The sequence below is a fragment of the Artibeus jamaicensis genome, unplaced genomic scaffold (assembly GCF_021234435.1).
Source record: "Artibeus jamaicensis isolate MK-2021 breed Jamaican fruit bat unplaced genomic scaffold, CSHL_Jam_final contig_525, whole genome shotgun sequence".
Taxonomy (NCBI): domain Eukaryota; kingdom Metazoa; phylum Chordata; class Mammalia; order Chiroptera; family Phyllostomidae; genus Artibeus; species Artibeus jamaicensis.
Window position 1 is genome coordinate 5,289,997 of NW_026521874.1, and position 26,855 is coordinate 5,316,851.

General features: G+C 37.6%; 1 protein-coding gene across 3 annotated transcripts in view; it reads right to left on the bottom strand.

The window, feature by feature from the left end:
* TMEM116 (transmembrane protein 116) overlaps positions 1-26,855 on the bottom strand; it is a 46,538-nt gene that overhangs the window by 12,727 nt on the left and 6,956 nt on the right. For all 3 annotated transcript variants that reach the window (XM_037133473.2, XM_037133474.2, XM_037133475.2), the window contains exons 4-8: positions 24,264-24,395; positions 6,766-6,870; positions 2,906-2,955; positions 1,636-1,719; positions 1,153-1,291 (exon numbers count right to left, since the gene is read on the bottom strand). In XM_037133473.2, coding sequence (XP_036989368.2) covers positions 1,153-1,291; positions 1,636-1,719; positions 2,906-2,955; positions 6,766-6,870; positions 24,264-24,395 — 510 coding nt within the window. The remainder of the gene's footprint in view (positions 1-1,152; positions 1,292-1,635; positions 1,720-2,905; positions 2,956-6,765; positions 6,871-24,263; positions 24,396-26,855) is intronic.

Consider the following 26,855-nt stretch of genomic DNA (forward strand, 5'->3'; position numbering starts at 1 on the left):
GAGGGTTAGCAACAAGGGAGTGGGAGAAGGAGAAGGGGGGAGAAGGTACAGAAAATAAGTAGCACAGATGGTAGGTAGAAAATAGATGGGGGGAAGGTAAGAATAGTAGGGGAAATACAGAATCTAAAGAACTTGAGACACGTGTTCATGAACTAAAGGGGGGTGGTGGGGGAGGGGTGTGCAGGGTGAAGGGGAATGGGGGGAAATAGAACAAATGTAATGGCATAATCAATAAAATTTTAAAAAATAAAGAAGCAAACAGGAATCCCCAGGGTGCCAAGTTACCTGTCTCTCTTGTCAATCAGTTCTAAATATAAGCCATCAAAGCCATTTTATTATAAAATAATCACTGTGTACTCTTTACAAAGTTGCTGATTTGAGCTACACTATCTCCATAACTTATATTTGAATTGTCAAAGGAAGTTGTTCATAATATATTTGGTTCAAGTATGCTAGGTGTGCTATGAAACAAAACATATTTGTGGGACAGATTCGGTCTGTAGGTAGGTAGTTTATAATCCCTGAGCTAGTATCTGAAGATAGGAGAAGATTCTGAAAAATAGATAGGGCAAATTAGAAGGTGTATTTGCTTGCTCACTGATTTTGTACTAGGCAGTTATATATAAGTAATATATTGTCCCATTGCTGATTATTTTACTTGTGTATTGCTCTGGTGATGTCAGATGAGTATTTAATAACTGCCTGAGTTACTTAGCAGCTTAACATCAGTTAGACATAACATAAATGCAGATTTATAGCTAATAAAAAATTGAGAAAGAAAAACTCTTTAATTATTTGGAAAATTAAACCAAAGCTCATGTCCTATGTTCCAGAGTGTCATTCTATATAAAGGAAATATTTGACACATACTAGTTTTCTGCTCTGCTCCTCAAGAGGATCCACAAGAACATATATTACTAGTTCAGAATGAGGATAATTTCCACAGAATGAATACAGGCTCTTTTTCCCACTCATCATTTGATCTTGGGAAGTCCAAAAGGCTGAAGGAGTAATTAAATTGTCTGTATCTCCTAGCCGCTTTCTTAATCCAGGACTATAGAAAGCAACTCTTGACCTCATCTTTCTCATGCCTTGGAAGTACTACTCCATCCCTCCAAATTCCAGCTTCTTTCATGTAAGGTGGCACCATACCATGATGATGAAGAGGCTGAGTAGAAAGCTGCCCAGGAAAATGGTGAGCCCATAAAAATAAAGTGTGCCACAGACTGATGTGTTGGCAGAAGGCAGGAGTTCAGCCATGGCTGATGGTGGTGAGTGCATCAGGATACACCTAGGAAGAGAATCAATGGACAAGAGTACTGCTACAGATATGAAACTACAGAGACACCTATCAGTGCAACAGAAGTTCATGGGTATGCAATTTTACTTATCCTTTTGCTAAACCTTGTCCATAACAATTTGTTCCTTCTCATAGATACATTATCTTCTAGCAATTTTGTGTTATATTTCCACTTATGTTATCTTCAGCCTTGACTACATGTTATTCCATAGCCCATTTTGAATATGAGCACCTTGGCTAGAATGTATATAAAAAGTCTTCTTCCATCTCTATTTACAGAAAAGAATAGGTGTTGATTGACTACCATAAAAATGGTAGATTTGGTCATTACTCACCTGTGGCTCTGGCTAAAGTTGCGAAAACATTCACTGACATTGCCCAAACAGAATACAGGTATCATCAATAGTAGAGGTATCAGGCTGGGAGAAAAAGAAGACTTATCACCCTAATATTATAAGGACTTTTTCATCCCCTCTTCCATTTGCAAAATATTCCCTTTTCTTCTCCCACCTCCATCACCCCACCAACTCTCCACTGATACACATACACATTTAATTTCTCCAAGAAAAAATACCTCAAAAACCTTAAATATTCCTTCTTTTCCAATTTCTGTGGAAGTGAAGTGAGCAATGCATTTTTTTGTGAGGATACATCTTATAAGTAGGGTAACGGGCCCTAAAAAAGTTTCATAAAGAGTCTCTGGGAGTCCTGGCTTGTGTGGCTCAGTGGACTAAGCATCAGCCTGTGATGCCCAGTCAGAGCACATGCCTGGGTTGCAGGCAAGTCCCAAGATGGGGGCATGCAACCAATCGATGTTTCTCTCCTCCCTTCTCCTCTCTCTAAAAAAAAATAAATAAAATATTTAAAGAAAAAGAGTCTCTGAGAGTTGTGTGGTCAGATAAAAATCCAAGTGGGTCAAAGTGGAGGAAAAAAATTTAACAAGGAGCTCTGTGCTCGGCTCAGTCTGTTTCACTTTCCATGGTGACCAGAAATAACTTCATTCTCATAAACCCCTTCCTGGGAGCTTTTCCAAAGTATACCTTCAATATTTTATTTATTTATGTTTCAGGTTGGTGCTCAATCCACTGAGCCACACCAGCCAGGGCTCCAAAGTATACCTTTAAATAACCAATTACTTATCCAGAGGGAAAGATCCAAGAGTAAAAATTATAAAATCTAAAACCAACTCTGTAGTAACCACTTAAATAAGATACAGACCCTTTCTGGGCTCAAGAATTTAAAGAGTCTCACCCAATTTTATGAAGTTGATGAGATCTTGAAAGCCACCTATTACAACTTTTATGATAATTGAAAAGGAATTAGAAGTCCAAAGACTTAAAGAGACATATTTGAAGGTCGCATGGTGTTGATAGCAGGATTGAGGCTAAAACCCAAATCTGTATCTTCAAACTGTTTGCCTGTCCTGTCTGAGAAAATGGAACCTAAGATTACATATTTGTTGCTTCCTACTCAGTAAGGTTCTGTGAGGGTCTAGGGAAGACAGACTGCATGGAAATAAAGAACAATGTTCTCCTACTTTTTCCCACCTAGACCCCAGAATAACGACAGTCCATACCTTGGCAGGAAAGAAAACAAAAATCTTACCTTGACAAAATGATGGCTATCCGACCAACTTGACAAGTATTACCTATAAACTATGAAAAGAATAAATGTGAGTCATGTCCTAGGATACTACCAATCATATTATAATAAACCCCAGGTCATCATTTACCATTTGACAGAACAAAAGTCTCAAGAGTCAGTTTACTTCAGTTAAGCAATATTTGCTATAAAGTTCAATGAAATAGTCCCTTAGCTTTGAAGATAAGAGAATTTTATCCATATTACTATATTATTAAAAAGACAACAGCCACAAAGAGACCTTCAGGAAATAGCTTAATATAAGATTTGGATACCAGAACAAATTCTTTTAAAAAGAAAGGCAAATGTAAAATCGCACAATGTCCCATGTTCTAAAAACAGTTCAATTCTCTTTTATGTCCAGGGAGATGTGGGCTTTTCATTCCATAGGGGTGGAGTGGAAGTCTATGTATGAGATGACCCACAGAGAACATAATAAGCCAGGGTTAGTGTAATAAGGACAGGGTCAAATAAACCCTTTGGATTTTAAGCCCTTCAAGACTTGTTAGATTCTAGAAGAAAGAACATTTAAAAAATCTCCAGTTGTGTTAGACACTGTAAAACAAACAACCCAAGAATGGTTCCTACCCATTAGGAATTTATGGTGAAAGATTTTGAACAGAACACCTTAAAGAGATAACAGAATAGAAAGCAAGTGTTTTTTCTATTTTAAGACAGAAATCATATCAAATGGCACTGTTAGGAATCAAAAAGCATTAAGTGAGCAATTAATCAATAATCAGAGATGGGTAACTGATTTGCCTTAAAAACTTTGAATTAAGAATAGCGAATAATTTCAAGGTGAATAGCTAGTGCTGACTTAAGATAAAATGAAAAAGAATAAAAATTAGTCTTTGGTGACTCCTACCCACATCCCTTCTTCTCTTTGTATTCTATCCTATGTCCATTGGGTGGCTATCCTGTGTTTAACTCTTGTTCATACCTGGGTATCAGTGAATCTCTGATAAAAAGCTCACTGATAAAAGTTTAGGGCAGAAGTCTTGCTATGGTGTTTAAAAGAGAACTCAAACATTAAAAAAAATTCAAGGCTCCTGGTATAAACTATAATGACAGAATAATAGGCAGTGGGCTTAAGTTTTTTGGCCAGAGTTTGTCTCTTGGAACTAGTGTTAGAGCATGTGTTACATAAAGAAAAGTACATTATGTACACTTGTATTAATGTAAAGCAGAATATCATATATGACAATTAATCTTATGTTTCTCCCTCCCTTTTCTTCAAAAATTAATTTGTTCTCCTGCCAGGAGTCCAAGCCTAAGAAGATAATGTTCTCTTATGTTGTCCCCATCCCTGGCGTCTGGTCTCATTGTGGCAACTTCTTTAGGGAATAACTGTGGCAGAAAAACCTCTCCCAAATTCTACTCAGTCTCTTAGCTTGTGAGTGAATTAATGAATTAGAAACTTGAACTACTACCCCTAAAACACCGCTGAACTTCTTAAACATTCATCTGCCTGAAGGAAGGAAAATGAGTTTCTTTGAATTACCTTCCAGCTATAGGATTCTAGGATTACAAAGATGAACATTAAAAAGATATACAGCTATAAGCATGGGTTATTTCTAAATTGTAGGGAGTCAAGAGATTATACAAATTTAAAATACAGAAGAGTAAATATATGTGTTGATTCTACAGATGTAAACAAGAGAAAGGGCACCAGAATATAGTCCTATGCTTTTCAATACAATATAATTAAATTAAGATTTAACACAATTTAAAATGCAGTTTCTCAATCACACCAGCCACACTTAAAGTGCTCAATAAGAGTACGTAAAACACTGGATCACTGCGAACAATTTTACTGAGTGCTTATACAGACTGCAACGTCTTGTCTAGTATGCTGCATAAGAGGTCTCTGCAGGTTATCTTTCCCAATGATTTCCCCACCACCCTTTCTCCTTACAGTAAAAAGAGAAAAGTCTTAAGAGCATTCTATGTCTTTGAGCTTCTCCAGCAGTGTGTATCTACAACAAGGCTACAAAAGCAGTTCTCTTCAGAAGAATATCTTTTTGAGTCAGTCTGTCAGATTAGGATTTGAGTATCATAGCGTTTTAAAGTTAGAAGGGACATTAAAGATCACATAGACCAATGCACCATTTTATGATGAAAACAGAGGTCCAAGAAAGGGAGATGCTATGCTTCAGGTCCTGCAGGAGATCAGTGACCGACCTGGGTCTAGAAGACAGATCTCCTGATTCACCTTCAAATGCTCTGTTCATGATACTATAGTACTATTTATTTATTCAAGAAATATTAAGTTTCACCATGTGCATGACAGTATACCACTTTGTCACAGAACTGATCTGTAGGCTCTAGAGAAAGATATACTGGGAAGCATCCATGATTCATTTACTCCATGGAACCCTTAAGAAACATCCCCTTCAAACAACCATGACAAAATGAATGCTGTAGAAATAAGAAGATTGGAATATTTAGTAAAATATGTATAATAATATTTAAATATATAATGACATTTAAATAAATGAAAATTGATAACATCATAAAAATGTCTTCTGCTAAGATCACATAATGATATAAGTTAGAAATAAGAAACAAAGTGTACTATACAATGGAATACTATTTAGCAACAAAAAGGAATGATTTACTTATACAATGCTACAATGGATATACTTCAAAAGCATTATGCTAAGTGAAATAAACCAGACACAAGAGCTTATATATTATATGATTCCATCTATAGAAAATGTCCAGAAAAGGAAAATCTATAGAGACAGAAAGTAGATTAGTGGTTGCTTAGTACAGAGGGCTGGACAGGGATTAACAGTAATGGGCATAAAATATTTTATTGGGGTGAAAAAATGTTCTGAAACTGTTTTATAATAATGCCTATACAATCTAAGTTTATTTTTTATTTTTTAATTGAATTTATTGAATGGGGTAGCATTGTTAGTAAAGTTATGCAGGTTTCAAAGGTACAATTCTATACCAATATCATCTGTATATCGTATTGTGTGTTCACCACCCAAAGTCAGTCAAGTCTCCTTCTATCACCACTTATCCTTCCTTGACCCTCTCCTACATCCCACCCCCACCCCCGCTTCCCTCTGGTAATCACCATACTGTTGTCTGACTATGAGAGTTTTTTCCCTTAATTCCTTCACCTTTTGATAAGTTTACTTTAAAAATCACTGAATTGTATACTTAAAGTAAATTATGTAATATGTAAAATATGTGTACACACAAAGAGTCCAGAGGTAATGACCTAGTGTTCTTCTTTCTTGCATAATTGTAATTCTAGATGGTACCCAAAACTCTTTGTGAACCAAAGAAGGAAAGACAACTAACTACTCCCTGGGTTCATCTTGTTTTCTGATTACCACACATTAATTCCTCTGCCCTTCTGTGAACTAGTATCTGTTGCCCACCATACTGAAGAAATATGACAGAGCAGAACAAACTCTCTCCCTTTCCAGGACCTGTAGTTCAAATCCCAGGTTACCAAACTGAACACTTTCCCAGACTCTTCACCAAGATCTTGTTCATTAGCAACAATGACAGACTGGCATAGAGCCGAGGAGGATTATTTCCTTTACTGAATACAATCCAGCAGGAATGGCAGCACTGTACATAATGTTCCCTATAATCTAATGCAGTCCTTTTTTTTCCTGTGGCTTGAGAGAAGAGGAAATCATGTCAACAGAATAGAAAACTCAGTGAAAACATGGTTTTTCTTTTATTAACCTCCATGAGTTCACCTAGACAGTGCTGAGTGCTTATACTGTTTATCAAGGATATGTGGGTTTGTTTTAGCATACTACTCTTAACTCTTAGCTCTAAATAACACTTACCAGGAAAAATGTGCTCTGTCCACTCTGGACGTGTTTCATCCTCAGCTCTCTGTACAGATACCAAATGTAATTGACGGTGTAGAGAAATGAGGAAATGTAGAATATCTAGGCGAAAATCAAAACATCCCATCATAACTGCCCCACTCTGACTTCCCTTGATATATTCCATTATTTTCTTTCTTTTTTTTTAAAGTTATTTTTTTAAGATTTTATTTATTTATCTTTAGAGGGGAAGGGGGGAAGGAGAGAGGGAGAGGAACATCAATGTATGGTTGCCTTTCATGCGTCCCCTGCTGGGAACTGGCCTGCAGGGAACCGGCCTGCAACCCAAGCATGTGCCCTGACTGGGAATCAAACCGTGATCGTGTGGTTCGCAGGCCTGTGCTCAATCCACTGAGCTACACCAGCCAGGGCCCCATTATTTTCTACTATAGGAATCCTACCTGCTGTTCTATTAGCAACTTACCATCTGTATCCATACCACATTAAAAATGGAAATTTTACCCAGGCCTACCTAAAACATGTCTCAGCTTCCTTATTTTATCCTTCTAGCTGTTCAGAGGAACCACAGCATTATCCAACTCCCCTCACCTAACCTCTCCACTTTTATAAAGATACCATAGAATCTTCTTCTATTTTATTTTCTTACTTGAAAATACCATATGGATTTCCATTTCTATTTTTTGTTAAATTTATTGAGGTGACACTGGTTAATAATATTATATAGGTTTTGAGCTCTGGCCAAGATGGAGGCATAGGTAGAAACCCTTTGCTTCCTTGCACAACCAAAAGGAGGATAACAACCAATCTGAAATCAATAAACCACCAGAAGTGCCAAGAAATCAAACTGCATGGAACTCTGACAACCAAGGAATTAAAGAAAAAATCAACCAGAACAACCAGACTGGTAACAACCCCCGGTGAGGTGGTGGACTGCATGGGCGGGGTTGGCTGAGAAAAACCGTGGGGAGGCAGAAGACTGTGCAGGTGGGGATGGCTGAAGGTGAAACTGAGACCTGGAGCTGACTGTGCACTACCACAGTTGCCACAGTGGGAGAAACTCCCAGTCTCAAACCACAGTTCATTGGAAAGTGGGCTAGAGTTGAGCAGGAGAGCTGCATTGTTCCCTCTCTGGCCCCTCCCCCACAGGCAGCACCACAGCTGCAGCAAAGAGGGTTGCCCTGCCCAGATGAATACCTAAGGCTCTGCCCCCTTACAACTTAACAGGTGTTCTGAGACAAAAAAAAAAATATATGGCTGAAATGAAAGAACAAAGCAAAACTTCACAGAGCTAAGTGATGAGGAGATAGCCAACCTATCTGATGCAGAGTTTAAAGCCCTAGTAATCAAAGTGCTCACAGAATTGATTGAGCTTAACCTAAAAATGAAGAAACAAATGAAAGATACCCAAAATGAAATAAAGCAAAATATTCAGGGAACCAACAGTGACAGGAAGGAAACCAGGACTCAAAGCAATGATTGGAACAAAAGGGAAAAATAAACAATCAACCAGAACAGAATGAAGAAACAAGAATTCAAAAAAGTGAAGAGAGACATATGAACCTTTGGGAAAACCTGAAACGTTCCAATATCCAAATTATAGGGGTGCCAGAAGGAGAAGAACAAGAGCAAGAAATTGAAACTTATTTGAACAAATAATGAAGGAAAACGTCCCCAATCTGGGGAAGGAAATAGACTTCCAGGAACTCCAGGAAGCTCAGAGAGTCCCAAAGAAGTTGGATCCAAGGAGGAACACACCAAGGCACATCATCATTAAGTTACCCAAGATTAAAGATAAGGAGAGAATCTTAAAAGCATCAAGAGAAAAGGAGACAGTTACCTACAAAGGAGTTCCCGTAAGACCATCAGTTGATTTCTCAAAAGAAACCTTTAAGGCAAGAAGCGGCTAGAGAGAAGTATTCAAAGTCATGAAAGGCAAGGACCTAGATACTCCAAGGTTACTCTATCCAGCAAAGCTTTCCTTTAGAATGAAAGGGCAAATAAAGTGCTTCCCAGATAAGGTTAAGTTAAAGGAGTTCATCACCAAGCCATTATTATATGAAATGTTAAAGGGACTTATCTAAGAAAAGAAAGGTCAAAAATATGATGATTAATGGAGAGGTTGTGGAGAAAAGGGGACCCTAGCACACTGTTGGTGGGACTGCAAACTAGTACAACCACTGTGGGAAACAGTATGGAATTTTCTTAGAAAACTAAAATGGATCTGCCTTTTGACCCAGCAATTCCACTGCTGGGATTATACCCTAAGAACCCTGAAACACCAATCCAAAAGAACCTATGCACCCCAATGTTCATAGAAGCACAATTTACAATAGCCAAGTGCTGGAAGCAGCCTAGGTGCTCATCAGTAAATGAATGGATCAAAAAACTATGGTACATTTACACAATGGAATTCTATGCAGCAGAAAGAAAGAAGGAGCTCCTACCCTTTACAACAGCATGGATAAAACCGGAAAGCATTATGCTGAGTGAAATAAGCCAGGCAGTGAAAGACAAATACCATATGATCTCCCATTTAACAGAAACCTAAACTACAAAATAAACAAGCAAGCAAAATATAACCAAAGACACTGAAATAGAGAACAGGCTGACAGTGACCAGAGCGGAGAGGGGAGGGAATTTCAGGGGAAAAGGGGAAGAGTTTACAGGAACAAGTAATAAAGGACACATGGACAAAAACAAAGGGGGGTGGAAATGGGAGGAAGGGGGGAACATTGCCAGGGGTGGGCTGGGATGGGAGTAAAAGACAGAAAACTGTATTTGAACAATTGAAATAAATTAAAAAAATAAATGGTGAAGTAGAAAAAAATAAAATAAAATAAAATTGTTGCCAAAAAAACTAGAAAATCCTGCCATTTGCGACAGCATGGATGGACCCTGAGAATATTCAGACAGAGAAACACATACTGTATGACCTCACTTGTATACTGAATCTTAAAAAAAAAAACTTGTAGAAAAAGAGGTCAGATTTTTGGTTACCCAAAGTGAGGAAATGGGGAGGGGAAGTTGGAGGAAGGTGTCAAAAGGTATAAACTTCCGGTTACAAGATAGATATGTACTATGCACATAGTGACAAAATGACAACTGCAGTTACCAAGTTATATGAGTTACTAGGAGAGTAGACCCTGAGTTCTCTTCACAAAACAACATTTTTTCTTTTTTTTGTATCTATATGAGGTTATGGATGTTAACTAAATTTTTTATAGTAATTATTTCACTATACATGTGAATCAAATCATTGTACTGTATACCTTAAACCTACACAGTGATTTATGTCAGTTATATCTCAATAAAACTGGAAAAGTTTGTTAAAAAGAACCCACAAAAATATGAAGAGTAACATGATAGCAGTCTCACAACTATTAACAAATGAACCAAAAAAAGAAAGAAAAACAACAAAAACTAATCAAACAACTAAAATAGAAACAGAATCAAAGAAATGGACATCACATGGAGGGTTTTCAGTGGGGAGGAGAGGAATACGGGGAAAAAGGTACAGGGAAGAAGAAGCATAATTGGTGGGCATTAAATAGACAGGGAGAGGTAAAGAATGGTATAGAAACAGAGGACTCAAAGAACTTATATGTACAACCCATGGACATGAACTAAGGTGGGAGGAATGCTGGAGGGTTGGGGATACAGGGCGGAGGGGGAATAAAGGAAAGCTGTAACAGCATAATCAATAAAAAACACTTTAAAAGATTATATAGGTTTCCAATGCACATCTCTATGATACATGATCTGTGTATTGCATTGTGTTCCCACCACCAAAATCAGATCATTTTCTGTCACCATATATTTGATCTCTTTTACCCTCTACTACCCACCCCATCCCCTTCCCTCTGGCGACCATCACACCGTTTGTCTATGAGTTTGTGTTTGTTTTTCTTGTTTATTCATTTGTTGATTTCAGTTTTAAATGAGCAAAGGACCTGAACAGACACTTCTCCCAAGAAGATATACAAATGACCAACAGATATATGAAAAAATACTCAACTTCCCTAGCTATCAGGGAAATGCAAATCAAAACTCTAATGAGATGCCACCTCCTACCTGTTAGAACAGCTTTTATCAACAAGATAAGTAATAACAAGTGTTGGAGAGGTTGTGAAGAAAAAGGAATCCTCATTTACTGCTGGTGGGAATGTAAACTGGTACAGCCACTATGGAAAACAGTATGGTAGTTCCTCAGAAAATTAAGAATACAGTTACCATGTGATATTTCTTGTAGCATTATTCACAGTGGCTGAGTGGAAGGATTTCTACTTCCAATAATGCTAGCCTAGGCTATTCAAAAGGTTGGTTCAAACCAACCTTTCCATTCAAAAGAACTAAACATGCTAAATGCTACTGGGGCTTTCTATTTATCACTGGTTTTAGTAATTTGCTGACGATGTGCCTTGGTGTGCTTCCTCTTTCTTTCTTTCTTTTTCTTTCTTTCTTTCTTTCTTTCTTTCTTTCTTTCTTTCTTTCTTTCTTTCTTTCTTTCTTTCTTTCTTTTTTTCATATAATAAAATGTAATTGTTTTTATTGTTTATTAATTTAGTTTTTCAACTACAGTTGACATTCAATATTATATTATTTCAGGTGTACAGCATAGTGGTTGTACGTTTGTTTTGCTTGGTTTTATTAAGCTTCACGTATATGATGGTTTATATTTTCAAATTTGGAAAATTTTTGTTATTATTTATTCAAACATATTTATCAAATAACTGAGTTCCTTTATCCAACATTTGAGACAAATGATGGTTTATAGAAGGAAGTAACATCCCAGAAGTTACATGTCCCTCCAACATTGGAAGTAAGAGACAGGCTGCCTGAGACAGTGTCTGGTACTGTCATTTTTCCTTTTCTTTTTTCTCCACAGTAGTTATCACTGATAAAGAGTAATATTTGCACAACAATACTCCTGGACCCTTTTGGGAAAAGCATTAGATTTATTTCTGATCCCAAAATTGATGTGGAGACAGTCATATATGACCAAATCAATTCTTTCAGTACAGAGCTAGTTGTCTAATAGAACTAAAGATCTCAGCATTGTAGACCATGGATCAGATTCCATTTTTCGGAGCCAGGTGCTACAGTCTAGACAAAGCCTTCTGACCCAAATATTCTTCTGTCACTGTAACGTATGTTTATTGGTTGGCTGAGTTCACACAAAAAAATAACACTTGTAAAATCTCACATCTCAACTTATGAATCAAATACCGAAATTATTTCTGATGGTTTGGTTCTCAAAATCACTTTGCTTCTCAGGTAAGTTCCAGAACAAAAGACTAGCTGTTGGTAAATAATTGATTTCCTCTGTTTCACTTCAGTGAAGTGGCACAAGGGTGGCCCAGCTGCACTGGTCCAGTTCTACACACCCTGCCTCCAACCCCAACCAGCTCTGGGTTGCCTATAAAACACTTTCCATCTAAATCAGATAGGAACTCAATAACTGCAGGCACATAATGAAGTTATAACATAATCAGCAAATAAGCCTGGTTCTAATTTGCATCTGCACCCACCCCAGTAGAGGAGGAAAAGCTCAAAAGAAAAAAAATATTCATGTGTACAGAAGCTTTAGCATTTAAACCTGAAAAGGACTTTGAAATGCCAGTTAGTGGAATAATTTCCAAATGCTGGTGAAGAAGTTAGTGCTGGCCCTGACCAGGTGGCTCAGTTGGTTGGAGCATCATCCTGGACACCAAAAGAAATTACTGCTGATCCCTGATGAAATAATCACTAGTCTAGGAAATATTAAGAATAACAAGCAATGTAATAAGTTTTTTATATAGCTAAATTTACTAGTTTAAAGAAACCATCCTATATTCTGAGATTATATTTTGCCTATTTTTAACATTGATTGTTATTGCTTTTATGAATTCAGTAATAGTTGTTTTTTTAAGTGTTCTTAATTTAGAAGAGTATAAAATTAGCAACATTCACTATGACGACTTCCACTTTTTTAAAAAGTTTTATTCATTTGTAAAATTCTAAAGTCTAGGGAGCATTGAACCACTGTATCTAGTGATCACTTGGCCTTCATGTAAAAATAGCAAGTCCACTTCACACAGATAAAAACTATAGACACATTTGATAGGGAAACACCAAAGTGATCCTGATGAAATCATCAGGATTCCTGTCACAGCAGGCCTCAAGGTTCCCACCCAAACCAAATTCTATCCTTCCACTGCTTCAGTCCATTTTCTTTCATTCTGCTTCAGTGGAAATGATTAATAACTGCTAACTGTGTTCTATCTCGGCACCAGTTATCAAAAAGATTTTTTCAAAAAGGGTCTTCCTGCTCAAAGAATGGAACTGGAATTATAGATTCAGATACTTGGATATCTTGTTTGTTTAGATCAGGTGACTGGTTTCTTTCTTTATTAGGACTCTTGGAAAAGCTGAGACCTCTTCATCACCTTGTACAAACAAGGAATGCCCTGCCCTGCCTTCTTCCACTCCCAACTTTTTTTCAAGAACCAGCCAGAGGAGAATTTTGAAAAGTGAAGACATTTAATCTGAACCAATCAAATTATGAAAGTCAGAGGCAAAAAATGGAGGCAAACTTTCACTTTTCACTTGTATACCCCTCTTTCCTTTTTAAATTTTTGGGAATATATATTAGTTTTATAATTTATGCATATTAAAAATTTTCATATAAAATGAAAATGTTCCATTTTTTAAGGAAAGTATGTATTTCTGTGTTAGTCTGCAGGTATCTAAAGAGTATTAATCTAGTACCTGGATGCTCCAGTAACACACAGGGAGAAAAAAAGAGTCAAATCAGGGTTTGTTTTTGTGACGTAAGTATACTTGGTTTCTGCCCCTGGTTCCTGACACAGAGCTACTTAAACACTTGGAATTTTCTAAGTAATGGGAGTGTTAGGAGCACTTTACACAGATCTCCCAACCCCCTTGGAGTTTTCTGGGTGATAGGAGCATTTCTGTTTTAGTGAGGTGATTTTTGGTGGGCTTCTGGATGGCTTCAGGATGGGGGCTAGTCACCGGAAAGGGCAAGCCATGATTAGAGGCTTGAAACTTCCAGCCCTATCCCAAGAGAGGGATGATTAATAATTAATTATACCTACATGATTCGGCCTTCATAAATGTCTCCAAACAATGGGATTCAGAGAGCTTCTGGATTTGTGAACACATCTACATGCCTAGAGGGTGGCACACGCAAACTCCATGGGGACAGAGAAGCTCCTGCGCTCAGGACCATTTGGTCTTTTGGACCTTGCCTTATGTATCTCTTCATCTGGCTGTTCATCTAGATCCTTAATTATATCCTTTATAATAAACTGGTAAATATAAATAAGCATTTTCCTGAGTTCTGTGAGCCATTATAGCAAATTATCGAACCTGAAGAGGGAGTCATGGGAACCCTTGATTTGTTGCTAAGTCAGACAGAAGTGTGGGTAACCTGGAGACCCACTACTTGCAAACGGCACCTGAAATAGAGGGCAGTCTTGTGGGACTGAGCTCTTAACCTGTGGGATCTGATCTGTGCTAACTCTCTGGCTGTTGGTGTCAGAACTGAATTGTAGGATACAAGGTTGGTGTCTGCGGAGTTGGGTAACTGGTTGGTGTGGCACATTTGGTGTCAGAAATGTTATGATGATGAAAACAGTTTTTCTCTAGCTTTTTAATGGAATAACAGAATAATCAACTTTAACATCTAATTCCCAGCTCTAAAGTGGGAGAAAATGGGACACATTCTTAAATAATTCTTACTAACTAAATTAGGGTCAATGTGAACATTAGGCCCTACAGATTTATTTTAAATATTTTCATTCTAATGTTCCTAAGGAGAAATTTAGCTATGGTACCAGACTTAAGGTAATCACTTCAGGGATTTAAAAATTAACTCTAGGAAATCTGGAGTCTATAAAACTGATGCCTGGGTGTGCTGTCAAGTTAAATAGGTGAGTACTAATCAACTATCAGAAGATCAATACAGGCTATATAAGAAATGGTTCTCCCTATTTCCCTATGGCTAGTGGAAAACTATATTTAAGCCAGACTAAGAAAGTTTCAGGCTTTGCCACCATTCAGTTTTAAAAAAGAATTCGGAGACAAGAGGGTATTGCTGGGTATTCAGTACCTTAATTCTTAAAAGGCACTGAACTACATAAAATAGAGCTCTGGTTTTGGTACTGACTAAAATATCATAATCTCTTGTTCAGGGCACTGCTCTTTCTCTTCTGATGGCTTAGATATTTGAAGCATACTTTCTCTCCTCATAGCTTATCTTGAGCCTGTAAACTCTTGGTAAATGATTTATTTCTTCTGTTCCAACTCAGTGAAGTGGCATAAAGGTGCTGTGGCTGTTCTGAAACAACTCTCCTCCCTGAATGACTCTGGGTTTCTTATATCTAGCCAAAACAACTCGAACACTTTCAAACCAGTTTTGGGAGAAGGAAGCACTGATGCCTTTGGCCAGATTAGCATAGTTAACCTATCTTGTCAGACTAGGGTTTCTGTCTTATGAAATCTATCTCTCTAGAACAGGGGTCAAACTCATTTTCCCTGGGCACCACATCAGCCTTGCAGTTGCCTTCAAAGGGCCCAATGTAATTTCAACTCCTTGACAGTGTTACAGTCCTTAAGGAGTTGTTACATTTATAAAGTCCTAAAATTATTTTGGCCCTTTGAAAACAACCACGAGGCTGATGTGGCCCCCAGTGAAAATGAATTTGACACCCTGCTCTATAGAAAACTATCCAAAACAAGTATCAGAAACCTTTCCAAACCTTGTAATAAAAACTGAATCTACCTTCAGGACTGGGAAGAAGCAACCACTCTTGACAGAGTACTTAGTTTAATTATCTTGCTTCCCTTGCCCAAATACAGAAATCTATAAAAACATCACACATTCATAGTTAAACTTTAATTTTATAAAACAAGTGAACAAACATTCTATTTAACATTTCAAAAAATTTGATGAAGTAGGTTAGAGCAGCAATAATGATTTCCACTTTACAGGGGAAAAGGGGATAAAGATCAAATTAATTCCTCAAAAAATTAACAGAAAAACTAAGAATCCAGGTCTCCTAACGCTAGGTGTACTTCATTCTCTACTATTACTACTTTCTTAAAGTCAAATAAATGGACCGGTTGAACTATTTCATCTGAACTGTGGTTCTCAATGTAAAGAAAAGATCAAAGTTAAATAGCCTTTTTCCCTCCCAAACAGGCATAATTTAGCAGGAGGAAACACAAATGGGGAATACTGATACTTTCACCTTAACCTGGAAGCTTCCAGATATTTATTTTCTATTTTAAAGAAAAATTTAAATATTTATTAAGAACTACTTAAACAATATATTCTCCTGATACCTCCAAATTAACCCTGAATATCCAAAGGCTTAAGTTTTCTTTAGCATGTTTTCAGTGACTGAGCTTTAATTATGAAATTTGTACCAAAGAGCTATGATAAAGACACTTGCTATCACAATAATGACACAAAGATACATTGCCTAATGGTCATCACATAAGTGGCTAAAAATATACAACCTTTACAACTTTACTCGAATAAACTAGGACTTCCACTTCTGGCCAAAATGGGAGTAAAAAGAATCAGATTTGGTAAACAGAAGTGAACAGGCAAAACATGTGAAACAATAGTTTTTAAGACACTAGAAATCAGACAACCAAGGACAGTGATCTGTGAAACATGAGAAACATAAGATAAGACATACGACTACTTCAGCATACCTCCTAGAGAGAGTTTCCATGAATCAGTACAGGAAGGGGAAACTGAGGCAGAGCCTGGAATACTCTGAATGGAGGAGACACAACTGAAAATCCAGGAAGACCAAGACATCTAGAGTTCATAAAACAAAATGCCGGAGGGGAAAGAGCTGCTCAAAGAACCCTAGAGACTTACAGAAGGTCCTCCTACAGTATTCAGCTAAGTACTGGCTTGTGAACTTGTATAAAAGAACTACCCAAAGCTGAGGGAAGAACTATCTAAAAGGATTAGAGAAAACAATATCTAGAGCTCACATTGGGCCAAGCATAGTGCCTCTTTCCATCACCAAGATTCGAAAAACTGGTAATTCAACAGGGTATAGAGTATGATACTCAGGAAGGCCTTGCCTCAATAGTGAGAAATGATTGGCCTGAAACTGAGCATTGCTGTAGACCTACCTAAAAAATCATATAAACAAGACCTAAAATACTAAAACTATTTCCAAGTAATTTAACTTAATCGAAGAGTAAAATTCAAGAATGGTTATAGGAATACAGGTATTTCTAGTACCCGAAAGGATAAAATTCACAATGTCTGGCATGCAATAAAAATTAGATACAGGACTTCCGCCAAGATGGAGGTGTAGGTGGAAACACTCTGCCTTCTCTCACAACCAAGTTTAAATACAACAAAGTTTTAGCAACAAAAACGCAGCCAAACCACAGAAATTGAACTATATGGAAGTCTGACAACAAACCCTTCAGCCAAACCGGTAAGAGGGGCAGAGCCAGCAGCAGAAGGGGGTCGAGCTGGAAAGATCCACCAGACCGACCAGAGCGTGACCCAGGCAGGCAGGCAGGCAGGCAGGCAGTGGGCAGATCCCAGGTGTGGAGTAGCAGCAGGTGGACCCACTGAGGGCTGACCCTGGTCACACATTTGTGCGCAGATAACTGGAGAAGGAGCGTGCAGTGAGACTGAGACAGACCGCACAGGCCCCAGCAGAGAGGGGACCGCCATTGTCCCTCTCTGACCCTGCCCCCACATACAGCATCACAAACCAGCGACCTGGGTGACCCTGCCCTGGCGAACACCTAAGGCTCCTCTCCTCATACCTAACAGGTGCAAACAGAGCAAAACATTATGGCTCAAGAAGAACAGCTCAAAGCCCCAGAGCCAATCACTCTAAGCGACGAAGAAATAGCTAAACTCTCAGATGCACAGTTCAAAACACTGGTGATCAGGATGCTCACAGAACTGGTTGATTTTAGCCACAAATTAGAGGAACATATGAAGGCGAAACTAATTGAAATGAAGGGAAACGCACAGGAAATCAATAGTAATGGAAAGGAAACTGGGACTCAAATCAAGGGAGTGGACCAGAAGGAAGAAAAAAATGACCAAACAGAAAAGGATGAAGAAACAAGAATTCAAAAAAATGAGGAGAGGCTTAGGAACCTCCAGGACATCTTTAAATGTTCCAACATCTGAATTATAGGGGTACCAGAAGGGGAAGAGGAACACCCACGAGTGGAAAATTTACTTGAACAAATAATTAAGAAGAACTTCCCCATTCTGGCAAAGGAAATAGTCTTCCAGGAAATCCAGGAAGCTCAGAGAGTCCCAAAGAACTTGGACCCAAGCAGGAACACACCAAGGCACATCATCATTACATTAGCCAAAATTAAAATGAAGGAGAGAATCCTAGAAGCCGCAAGAGATAAGGGGACAGTCACCTACAAAGGAGTTCCCATCAGACTGTCAGCAGATTTCTCAAAAGAGACCTTACAGGCAAGAAGGGGCTGGAAAGAAATATTCCAAGTCATGAAAATCAAACACCTACATCCAAGATTGATCTATCCAGCAAAGCTTTCATTTAGAATGGAAGGACAGATAAAGTGCTTCTCAGATTAAGATCAAATTCAAGGAGTTCATCATCACCAAGCCCTTAGTATATGAAATGTTAAAGGGACTTACCTAAGAAAAAGAGATAAAAAGATGAACAGTGAAAGGACAGCAAACTCACAGTTATCAACAACCACACCTAAAACAAAAGCAAACTAAGAGGACAGCTAGATCAGGAGTGAACCATAGAAATGATTATCACATGGAGGATTAGCAACAGGGGAGTGGGAGAAGGAGAAGGGGGGAGAAGGTACAGAAAATAAGTAGCACAGATGGTAGGTAGAAAACAGATAGGGGGAGGGCAAGAATAGTAGGGGAAATATAGAATCTGAAGAACTTGAGACACGTGGTCATAAACTAAAGGGGGGAATGGTAGGGGGGTGTGCAGGCTGGAGGGGAATAAAGGGGAGAAACAGAGCAACTATAATGGCATAATCAATAAAATATATATTTTTTAAAAATTAGATACAAATAGGAAAGAAAATATGTCCCACACTAAGAAAAAATAATCGATAAATTAAAACGTACCCAGAACTACAATAGGTATTAGGATTAGCAGTAAGAAACTATAAAATAGTTATAACTGAATTTCATGTTAACAAGTTGAGACTTTGAAGATATTTTTTAAAGACCTAAATCAAATTGCTAAAGATAAAACTACAGTGGGTGATATTTAAATATACACATACATATAGGACATTGCAGAAGATTAGTGAACTTGAAGGCACAGCTGTACTAAACTGATAAAAAATATTTTTCAATAATAAACTAACCTTAGCTTTCTATAACATTTTACTTTATAAACTTTTAAATTTTTCTTAACTTTTGGACTCTTTTGTAACAACAGCTTAAAACACAAACACATTGTACCACTATACAAACACATTTTCTTTCTTTATATTCTCATTAAACTTTTTATTTCTTTTTTTTTTTTTAGATTTATTTATCTTTAGAGGGGAAGGGAAGGAGGAGGGTGAGAAATATCAATGTATGGTTGCCTCTCCTGCGTCCCCTGCTGGAAACTGGCCTGCAACCCAGGCATGTGCCCCAACCGGGAATCGAACTTCCATCCTTTGGTTTGCAGGCCCACGCTCAATCCACTGAGCTACACCAGCCAGGACTATTTTTAACTTTTTAATGTTTTGAACTTTTTTAGTTAAAAATTAAGACACAAATACACACATTAGCCTAGGCCAACACAGGGTCAACATCATCAATACCACTGTCTTCCACATCCACATCTTGTCCCACTGGAAGGCCTTCAGAGGCAAAAACATTCATGGAGCCATCATCTCCTAGAATAACAACGTCTTCTTCTGGAACACATCCTGAAAGACCTGGCTGAGGCTTTTCTTGAAGAGCTGTCACTATTTTCGTGTGTGTGTGTGTGTGTGTGTGTGTGTGTGTGTGTGTGAGATGGTTTGCTTTTTTTTTTCTTCATTATAGATCTGCTTGTAAACATTCCTCTCTATCAATGAAAACCTTCCATTGTTGGAATATATGTTTTCAAACTTTTTCAGGAGCTTGTTCAGGCATATAAAAGTTTCTGCTAACCTCTTCACTGTGCATTTTCTAGGAGGTTCTCGTCTTCTTTCTCCTGCAGTTTACTTTTCTCTTGACTCTCCTTTAGTTATGAGCTTCTGTTCCAGTTCCAACAACTGCTCATTAGTCAACTCCTCAGGAATCATGTTAGGAGCTCCTCAATGTCATCCTCATCCACACCCAGGTTCAAGTTGTTTACCATCTCAACCACAGCCTTCTTGATTTCTGTAACTTCTTCATTCTTGGAAAATCGTTTCAAGTCACAGACTACGATGCCACTAAGCAATAGGAATTTTCCAGCTCCACATGCTTCCCTGTTGCATTTGGACATCAGATGCAGCCATTTGATGTCCAAAACATTATTATAAGGAACATGATGGCCGATACTTTAAAAGACAGTTTGGCAGTTTTTTTTTTTAACATAGGTAAACAGAGGCTTACCATATAATTCAGCAATCATGCTGCTAGTTATTTTCACAAATGACTTCAAAACTTATATGCACACAAAAGTTACACACAGATATTTATGACAGCTTTATTTGTAACTCCCAAAACCTGGAAGCAACCAAGCAAGATGTCCTTCAATAAGTAAATGGATTTTTTTAAAACCTGGTATGTCCATAAAGTGAATAAAAAGAAATGAGTAATAATGCCACAAAAAAAAACATGGAGGAATATTAAATTTATATTACTAAGTAAGAGAAGCCAACCTGAAAAGAATACTGCATGATTCTAACTACATAATATTCTAGAAAAGGTAAAACTATAGAAATAGTAGCGGAGTTCCAGTCAAGATGGAGGAATAGGTAGAAACCCTTCGCTTCCTCGCACGACCAAAAGGGAAATAACAACCAATCTAAAATCAATAAACAACCAGAAGTGTCAGAAAATCAAACTGCATGGAACTCTGACAACCAAGGAATTAAAGAAAAAGTCAACCAAGACAACCAGGCTGGTGTGACGAGACAAAGAAATATGGCCAAAATGAAAGAACAGAGCAAAACTTCAGAAAGAGAGCTAAGCAATGAGGAGACAGCCGACCTATCTAATGCAGAGTTTAAAGTCCTAGTAATCAAAATGCTCACAGAACTGATTGAGCTTGGTTGAAAAATGAAGAAACAAATGAAAGATACCCAAAATGAAATAAAGCAAAATATTCAAGGAATTAGCAGTGACAGGAAGGATACCAGGACTCAAAGCAATGATCTGGAACAAAGGGGGGGTGGGTGGGAAATATCCAACTAGAACAGAATGAAGAAACAAGAATTCAAAAAAGTGAAGAGAAGCAACAAACAACAAATGTTGGAGAGGTTGTAGAGAAAAGGGGACCTTAGTTCACTTTTGGTGGGATTGCAGACTGGTACAACCATTATGGAAAACAGTATGGAATTTTCTCAGAAAAATAAAAATCGACCTGCCTTTTGACCCAGCAATTCCACTGCTAGGATTATATCCTAAGAATCCTAAAACATCAATTTCAAAGAACCTATGCACCACAATGTTCATAGCAGCACAATTTACAATAGCCAAGAGTTGGAAGCAACCTAGGTGCCTGTCAGTAAATGAAGGGATCCAAAAATTGTGGTACATATACACAATGGAATTCTATGCAGCAGAGAGAAAGAAGGAGCTACTACCCTTTGCAACAACATGGATGGAACTGGAAAGCATTATGCTGAGTGAAATAGGCTAGGGGTTGAAAGACAAATACCATATGATCTCACCTTTAACAGGAAGCTAAACAACAAAAGCAAGCAGAATAAAAACAAAGACACTGAAATAGAGAACAAGGGGACAGTGACCAGAGGGGAAAGGGAAGGGAATTTAAGGGGGGAAAAGGGGAGGGATTTGGAGGAACAAATATGAAGGGCACAGGGACAAGAACTAAGGGGAGTAGAAATGGGAGGGAGGTGGGGAGCACGGGGCGGGGGAAGCTGGGATGGGAGAAATAGACAAAAAACTGTATTTGAAAAATAACTAAATAAAATTATTTTTTTAAAAAGTGAAGAGAGACTTAGGAACCTCTGGGACAACCTGAAACATTCCAATATCCAAATTATAGGGGTGCCAGAAGGAAAAGAATAAGAGCAAGAAATTGAAAACTTATTTGAAAAAAATAATGAAGGAAAACTTCCCAATCTGGCAAAGGAAATAGACTTCCAGGAAGTCCAGGAAACCCAGAGAGCTCCAAAGAAGTTGGACCCAAAGAGGAACACACCAAGGCACATCATAATTACATTGCCCAAGATTAAAATTGAGGAAAGAATCTTAAAAGTAGCAAGAGAAAAGGGGACAGTTACCTACAAAGGAGTTCCCATTAGACTACCAATTGATTTCTCAAAAACAAACCTTGCAGGCAAGAAGGGGCTGGAAACAAGTATTCAAAGTCATGAAAGGCAAGGACCTATCTCCAAGATTATTATATTCAGTAAAGCTTTCCTTTAGAATGGAAGGGCAGATAAAGTGCTTCCCAGATAAATTCAAGTTAAAGAAGCTCATCATCACCAAGCCATTATTATATGAAATGTTAAAGGGACTTACATAAGAAAAGGAAGATAAAAAATATGAACAATAAAGTGACAACAAACTCACAACTATTAACAAATGAACCTAAAAGAAAAACAACGAAAACAAAAACTAATCAAACAACTAGAACAGGAACAGAATCAGAGACACAGACATCAAATGGAGGGATATCAGAGGGGAGGGGGAAGGGAGGAATGGGGGGGAAAGGTACAAGGAAGACGCAGCATAATTAGTAGGTATAAAATAGATGGGGAGAGATAAAAATGGCACAGGAAACGGAGAACTCAAAAAACTTGTATGTACAACCCATGGACATAAACTAAGGGAGTGGGGAATACTGGAGGGTTGGGGGGTGCAGGGCAGAGGGGGGATAAAGGGAAGATAATTGGGAAAACTGTAATAGTATAATAAAAAATACTTTTAAAAAATAAGAAAGAAATAGTAAAAAGATCAGTGGTTACCAGAGGGAGAGGGAGAGGGAGGGAAGAAGGATAAGCAGGTGAGAAATCTTTAGGACAGTAAAAGTGTTCTGGATGGTATTGTAATAGTGGATATATGACATGCATTTATCAAAATCCACAGAACTGTACAAAAGAAAGACCGAACCTTAATGTAAACTATGGGCAAATATATATACCTAATGGGTTAGAACAGGAAGCCCAGAAATAAACTGTTCCATACACAGTCAAATTATTTTAATTTTTTTAAATCCTCACCTAAAGATATTTTTTCTTCATTGCTTTTTTAGAGAGAGAGAGGAAAAGAGGCAGAAACAACAATGAGAGAGAGAAGCATCAATTGGTTGCCTCCCATATGCACCAGGACCAAGGTTTGAACCTGCAACCTAGCCATGTGCCCTGATCAGGAATCAAACCCACAATCTTTCAGTTAGAGGAGAGACTCCAACCATCTGAGCCACATCAGCAGGGCTATAGTCCCATGATTTTAAACTATAGTGACAAAACCATTCAATGGGGAAATGACAGTCTTTTCAACAAATGGTACTGGGAAAAGTAAATATCCACAGGTACATGAACAAAGTTGGACCCTTACCTTATACCATACCAAAACTAATTCAAAATGGATAAAAAACCTAAACCTAAGAGATAAAACTATAACATTCCTAGAAGAAAACAGAGGGGAAAAAAGCTGCATGACATTGGACTTGGCAGTGATTTCTGAACACATCAAAAATATATACATAAGTAAATTGGACTACATCAAAATTAAGCATTTCTGTGTACCAAAAGATTTATAATCAATGGCGTGAAAAGGCAACCTATGAGAGAATAAGAGAACATATTTGCAAATCATTATACTGATGGCACTGTGTAGGTTACTCCACTGAGAAAATCCATGAATGATATATAACCCATATCTAATCATCTGTAGTATTTCCAAAAGCCAATGTTTATTACATTCCTATAATACAAAACCATGCAACAATCTCAAAGATGTTACAGAAGAATATTTAATTACAATCTATTGAATAATAAAAGCAGATTACAAAAAGTATTAATGTACTATTTTATTTGCTTTAAAATGCATATACTCAGGGAAAAAGCTGAAAAGATATATGATATACATAAAATTATTTATGTATGCAAAAATTATTAAAGTGAGTATATCTGAGTATATTCAGTTTTAATTATCATCTTGCTTTTCTGAATTTTCCAAATTTTCTATAATAAAAAATTAATTTTTAAAATATGGAATAACAATAAATAAAAGGGTCCTACTTCCCAAAGTATATTATTTTTGCTTTTCATTTACCTGAATATACCTTTATTGCAAGGTATAGTCACAATCTAGCAGTAATACTCACCTGTCCCACTGCTTGCAGGTTATAGCAGACAATGTCCTTATCAGCTGCTGAAGTTCCATAGAGAAGTGCTTCAATGAGCCAGCATATCCCGAGAAGGAGGTCAGAGAAGCTCAGATAAAAGAGTGGCCTTATCTGTCAAAGCAACAAAAGCCTCATTTCATAAATGACAATAATAATGAATTATTTTTATATTTTGCCTTTCCAGGAGAAAACTGGGCATTTTTCTGGGACCTCTCCCACTGGTGGGGAATATAAAGGAATATACCAGGTAGGAAGGAATGTGTAATCACAACTATTCTAACTGTCCTGGAATCAGAATACTTATGGATTAGCACTTGAACTTCCCTCCCCATAGAGACAGTCCTTCCTCAGACATAGAGTCAAAGGAAAGAATGAGCAGAAGAGAAATTTTGTAATGCAGACATACCACAAACAAAAAATTAGAAGTGCTATAGTTGCACAGCCAACATCTCCTAACAATAGGAAATCAATTGAGTATTTAGGGATATAGCAGAAGACCCAAAGAAAATAAGAACAGTTTTTTCTTCAATCTTAATATTCTTACGATTGTCCATTTTTCTTTTTCTTTTTTGAGGTATAACTGACTAATAAAAATTGAAAGATAATTAAAGTGTACAACATAATGATTTGATATACTGTGAAAGAATTTCTCCTGAGTTAACACATCCATCACGGTGAAAGCAGTTAAGTTCTGTTCTCTTAGCAAATTTCAAGTATACAATACAGTGCTATCAACTATAATCACCACGTTACACTTTAGATCCTTAGAACTTATTCATCTTATAAGTTTCCATATCAATGAAAACAACAGCATAAGTTGTATTTGTTGACTTTGAATTTCTGACCACACCAGTGAAGTGTATCTTTCTCACTTCCTAGTATCCTTCTCTTCTTTTCCTCCCCATTCCCACTTTTCTAAAAATAGTTTTGGTCCTTCTATAGAGAAAATTATAAAATATTTATTGAGAAACACTGAGGAAGATCTACAGTGAAGAAATATACCATGTCCTGGCTGGGTGGTTGGAACATCGTCCACACCCCAAAAGATTGTGGGTTCAATACCCTGTCAAGGCATGTACGGGAGGTAACCAATTGATGTTTCTCTCTCACATCAATGTTTCTCTCTCTCCCTTCCTCTCTCTAAAATCAATAAGTATATCCTCAAATGAGGATTTAAGAAAAAAATTAAATTAAAAAAGAAATATATTGTGCTCATGAATTGTAAGACTCAATATTATGAAAATATCAGTTCTCCCTGAATTGATATATTGGTTAAATGTAATCTCAGTTACATCACAACATATTTTCTTGTGGAACTGGAGAAGCTGACTGTAAATCTAATATAGAAATACAAAACATCAAGATAACCTCTTGAAGAAAGATCAAGCAAACACTCTTGAAGAAAAAGTTTTTCTACACATATCAATATAGAGCCAGAGTGCAGATACTCTGGTACCAAGCAAAGGGATAAACAAACAGGCCCATGGAACAGAAGACAGCCCCAAACAAGCACAAGCATATATACAGACTTTTTATATATGATAGAATGGCTTTTTAGATCAATGGAAAAAAGACAGTCTTCTCAAAATACAATGTTATAACAATTGGGTACCTGTATGGATAAAAATAAAATTGGAACTTTACTTTTTTTACCTCACACTCAAAATTCAGTTCCAACTACTTTAAAGACTGAAAACTGTTGTGGACTTCTGGTTATGGAAAGTTTTCCTAAACAAAACACAAAAAGCTCTAAGAAAAGTAATTGAAAAATCTGAAATTAAAATTAAAAAGTGCATGTGTCAAAACATACCATAAAAAAAGTAAAAAATTCTGAAGTTCTGACCAAGATGGAGGTGTAGGTAGATACACTTCACCTCCTCACACAACCAAAAGGAGAAAATAAGCAATTTAAAAATAAAAACAACCATAACTGCCAGAAAATCAAACCACATGGCAGTCTGACAACCAAGTAGTTAAAGAAACACTCACCCAGACTGTTCGGAGGCATGGAGATGGGCAGCTGGGGCAGAGAAGACTCAGAGCAAGGTGGAAGAGAAAGAGCAAGAAATTGAAAACTTATTTGAAGAAATAATGAAAGAAAACTTTCCCAATGTGGCAAAGAAAATAGACATACAAATCCAGAAACTCAGAGAGTTTCAAAAAAGTTGGATCCACTTCTGGCCAAGATGGAGGCATAGGTAGGCACACTGTGCCTCCTTGCACAACCAAAAGAAGGACAACAACAATCTAAAAACAAAAAACAACCAGAACTGACAGAAAACTGAACTGTATGGAAGTCCGACAACCAAGGAATAAAAGAAGACACACCCATCCAGACCGGTAGGAGGGGTGGAGTCAGGCAACTGGGTAGAGAGGACTCATGGCAAGGCTACAGCTGGGGGACCAGGGCCGGCAAGGTGGTGGCTGGCAGACCCAGCGAGGCGGTGGATTGTGGAGTGGGGCAAGCAAGGCTGTACAGCTGACTGGGGCAAGCCAGTAGCAGGCGGACTGGCAAGGTGGCAGACTGTGGACTGGGCAGCCCCAGGTCCACATGCACATAAACTGGGAGAA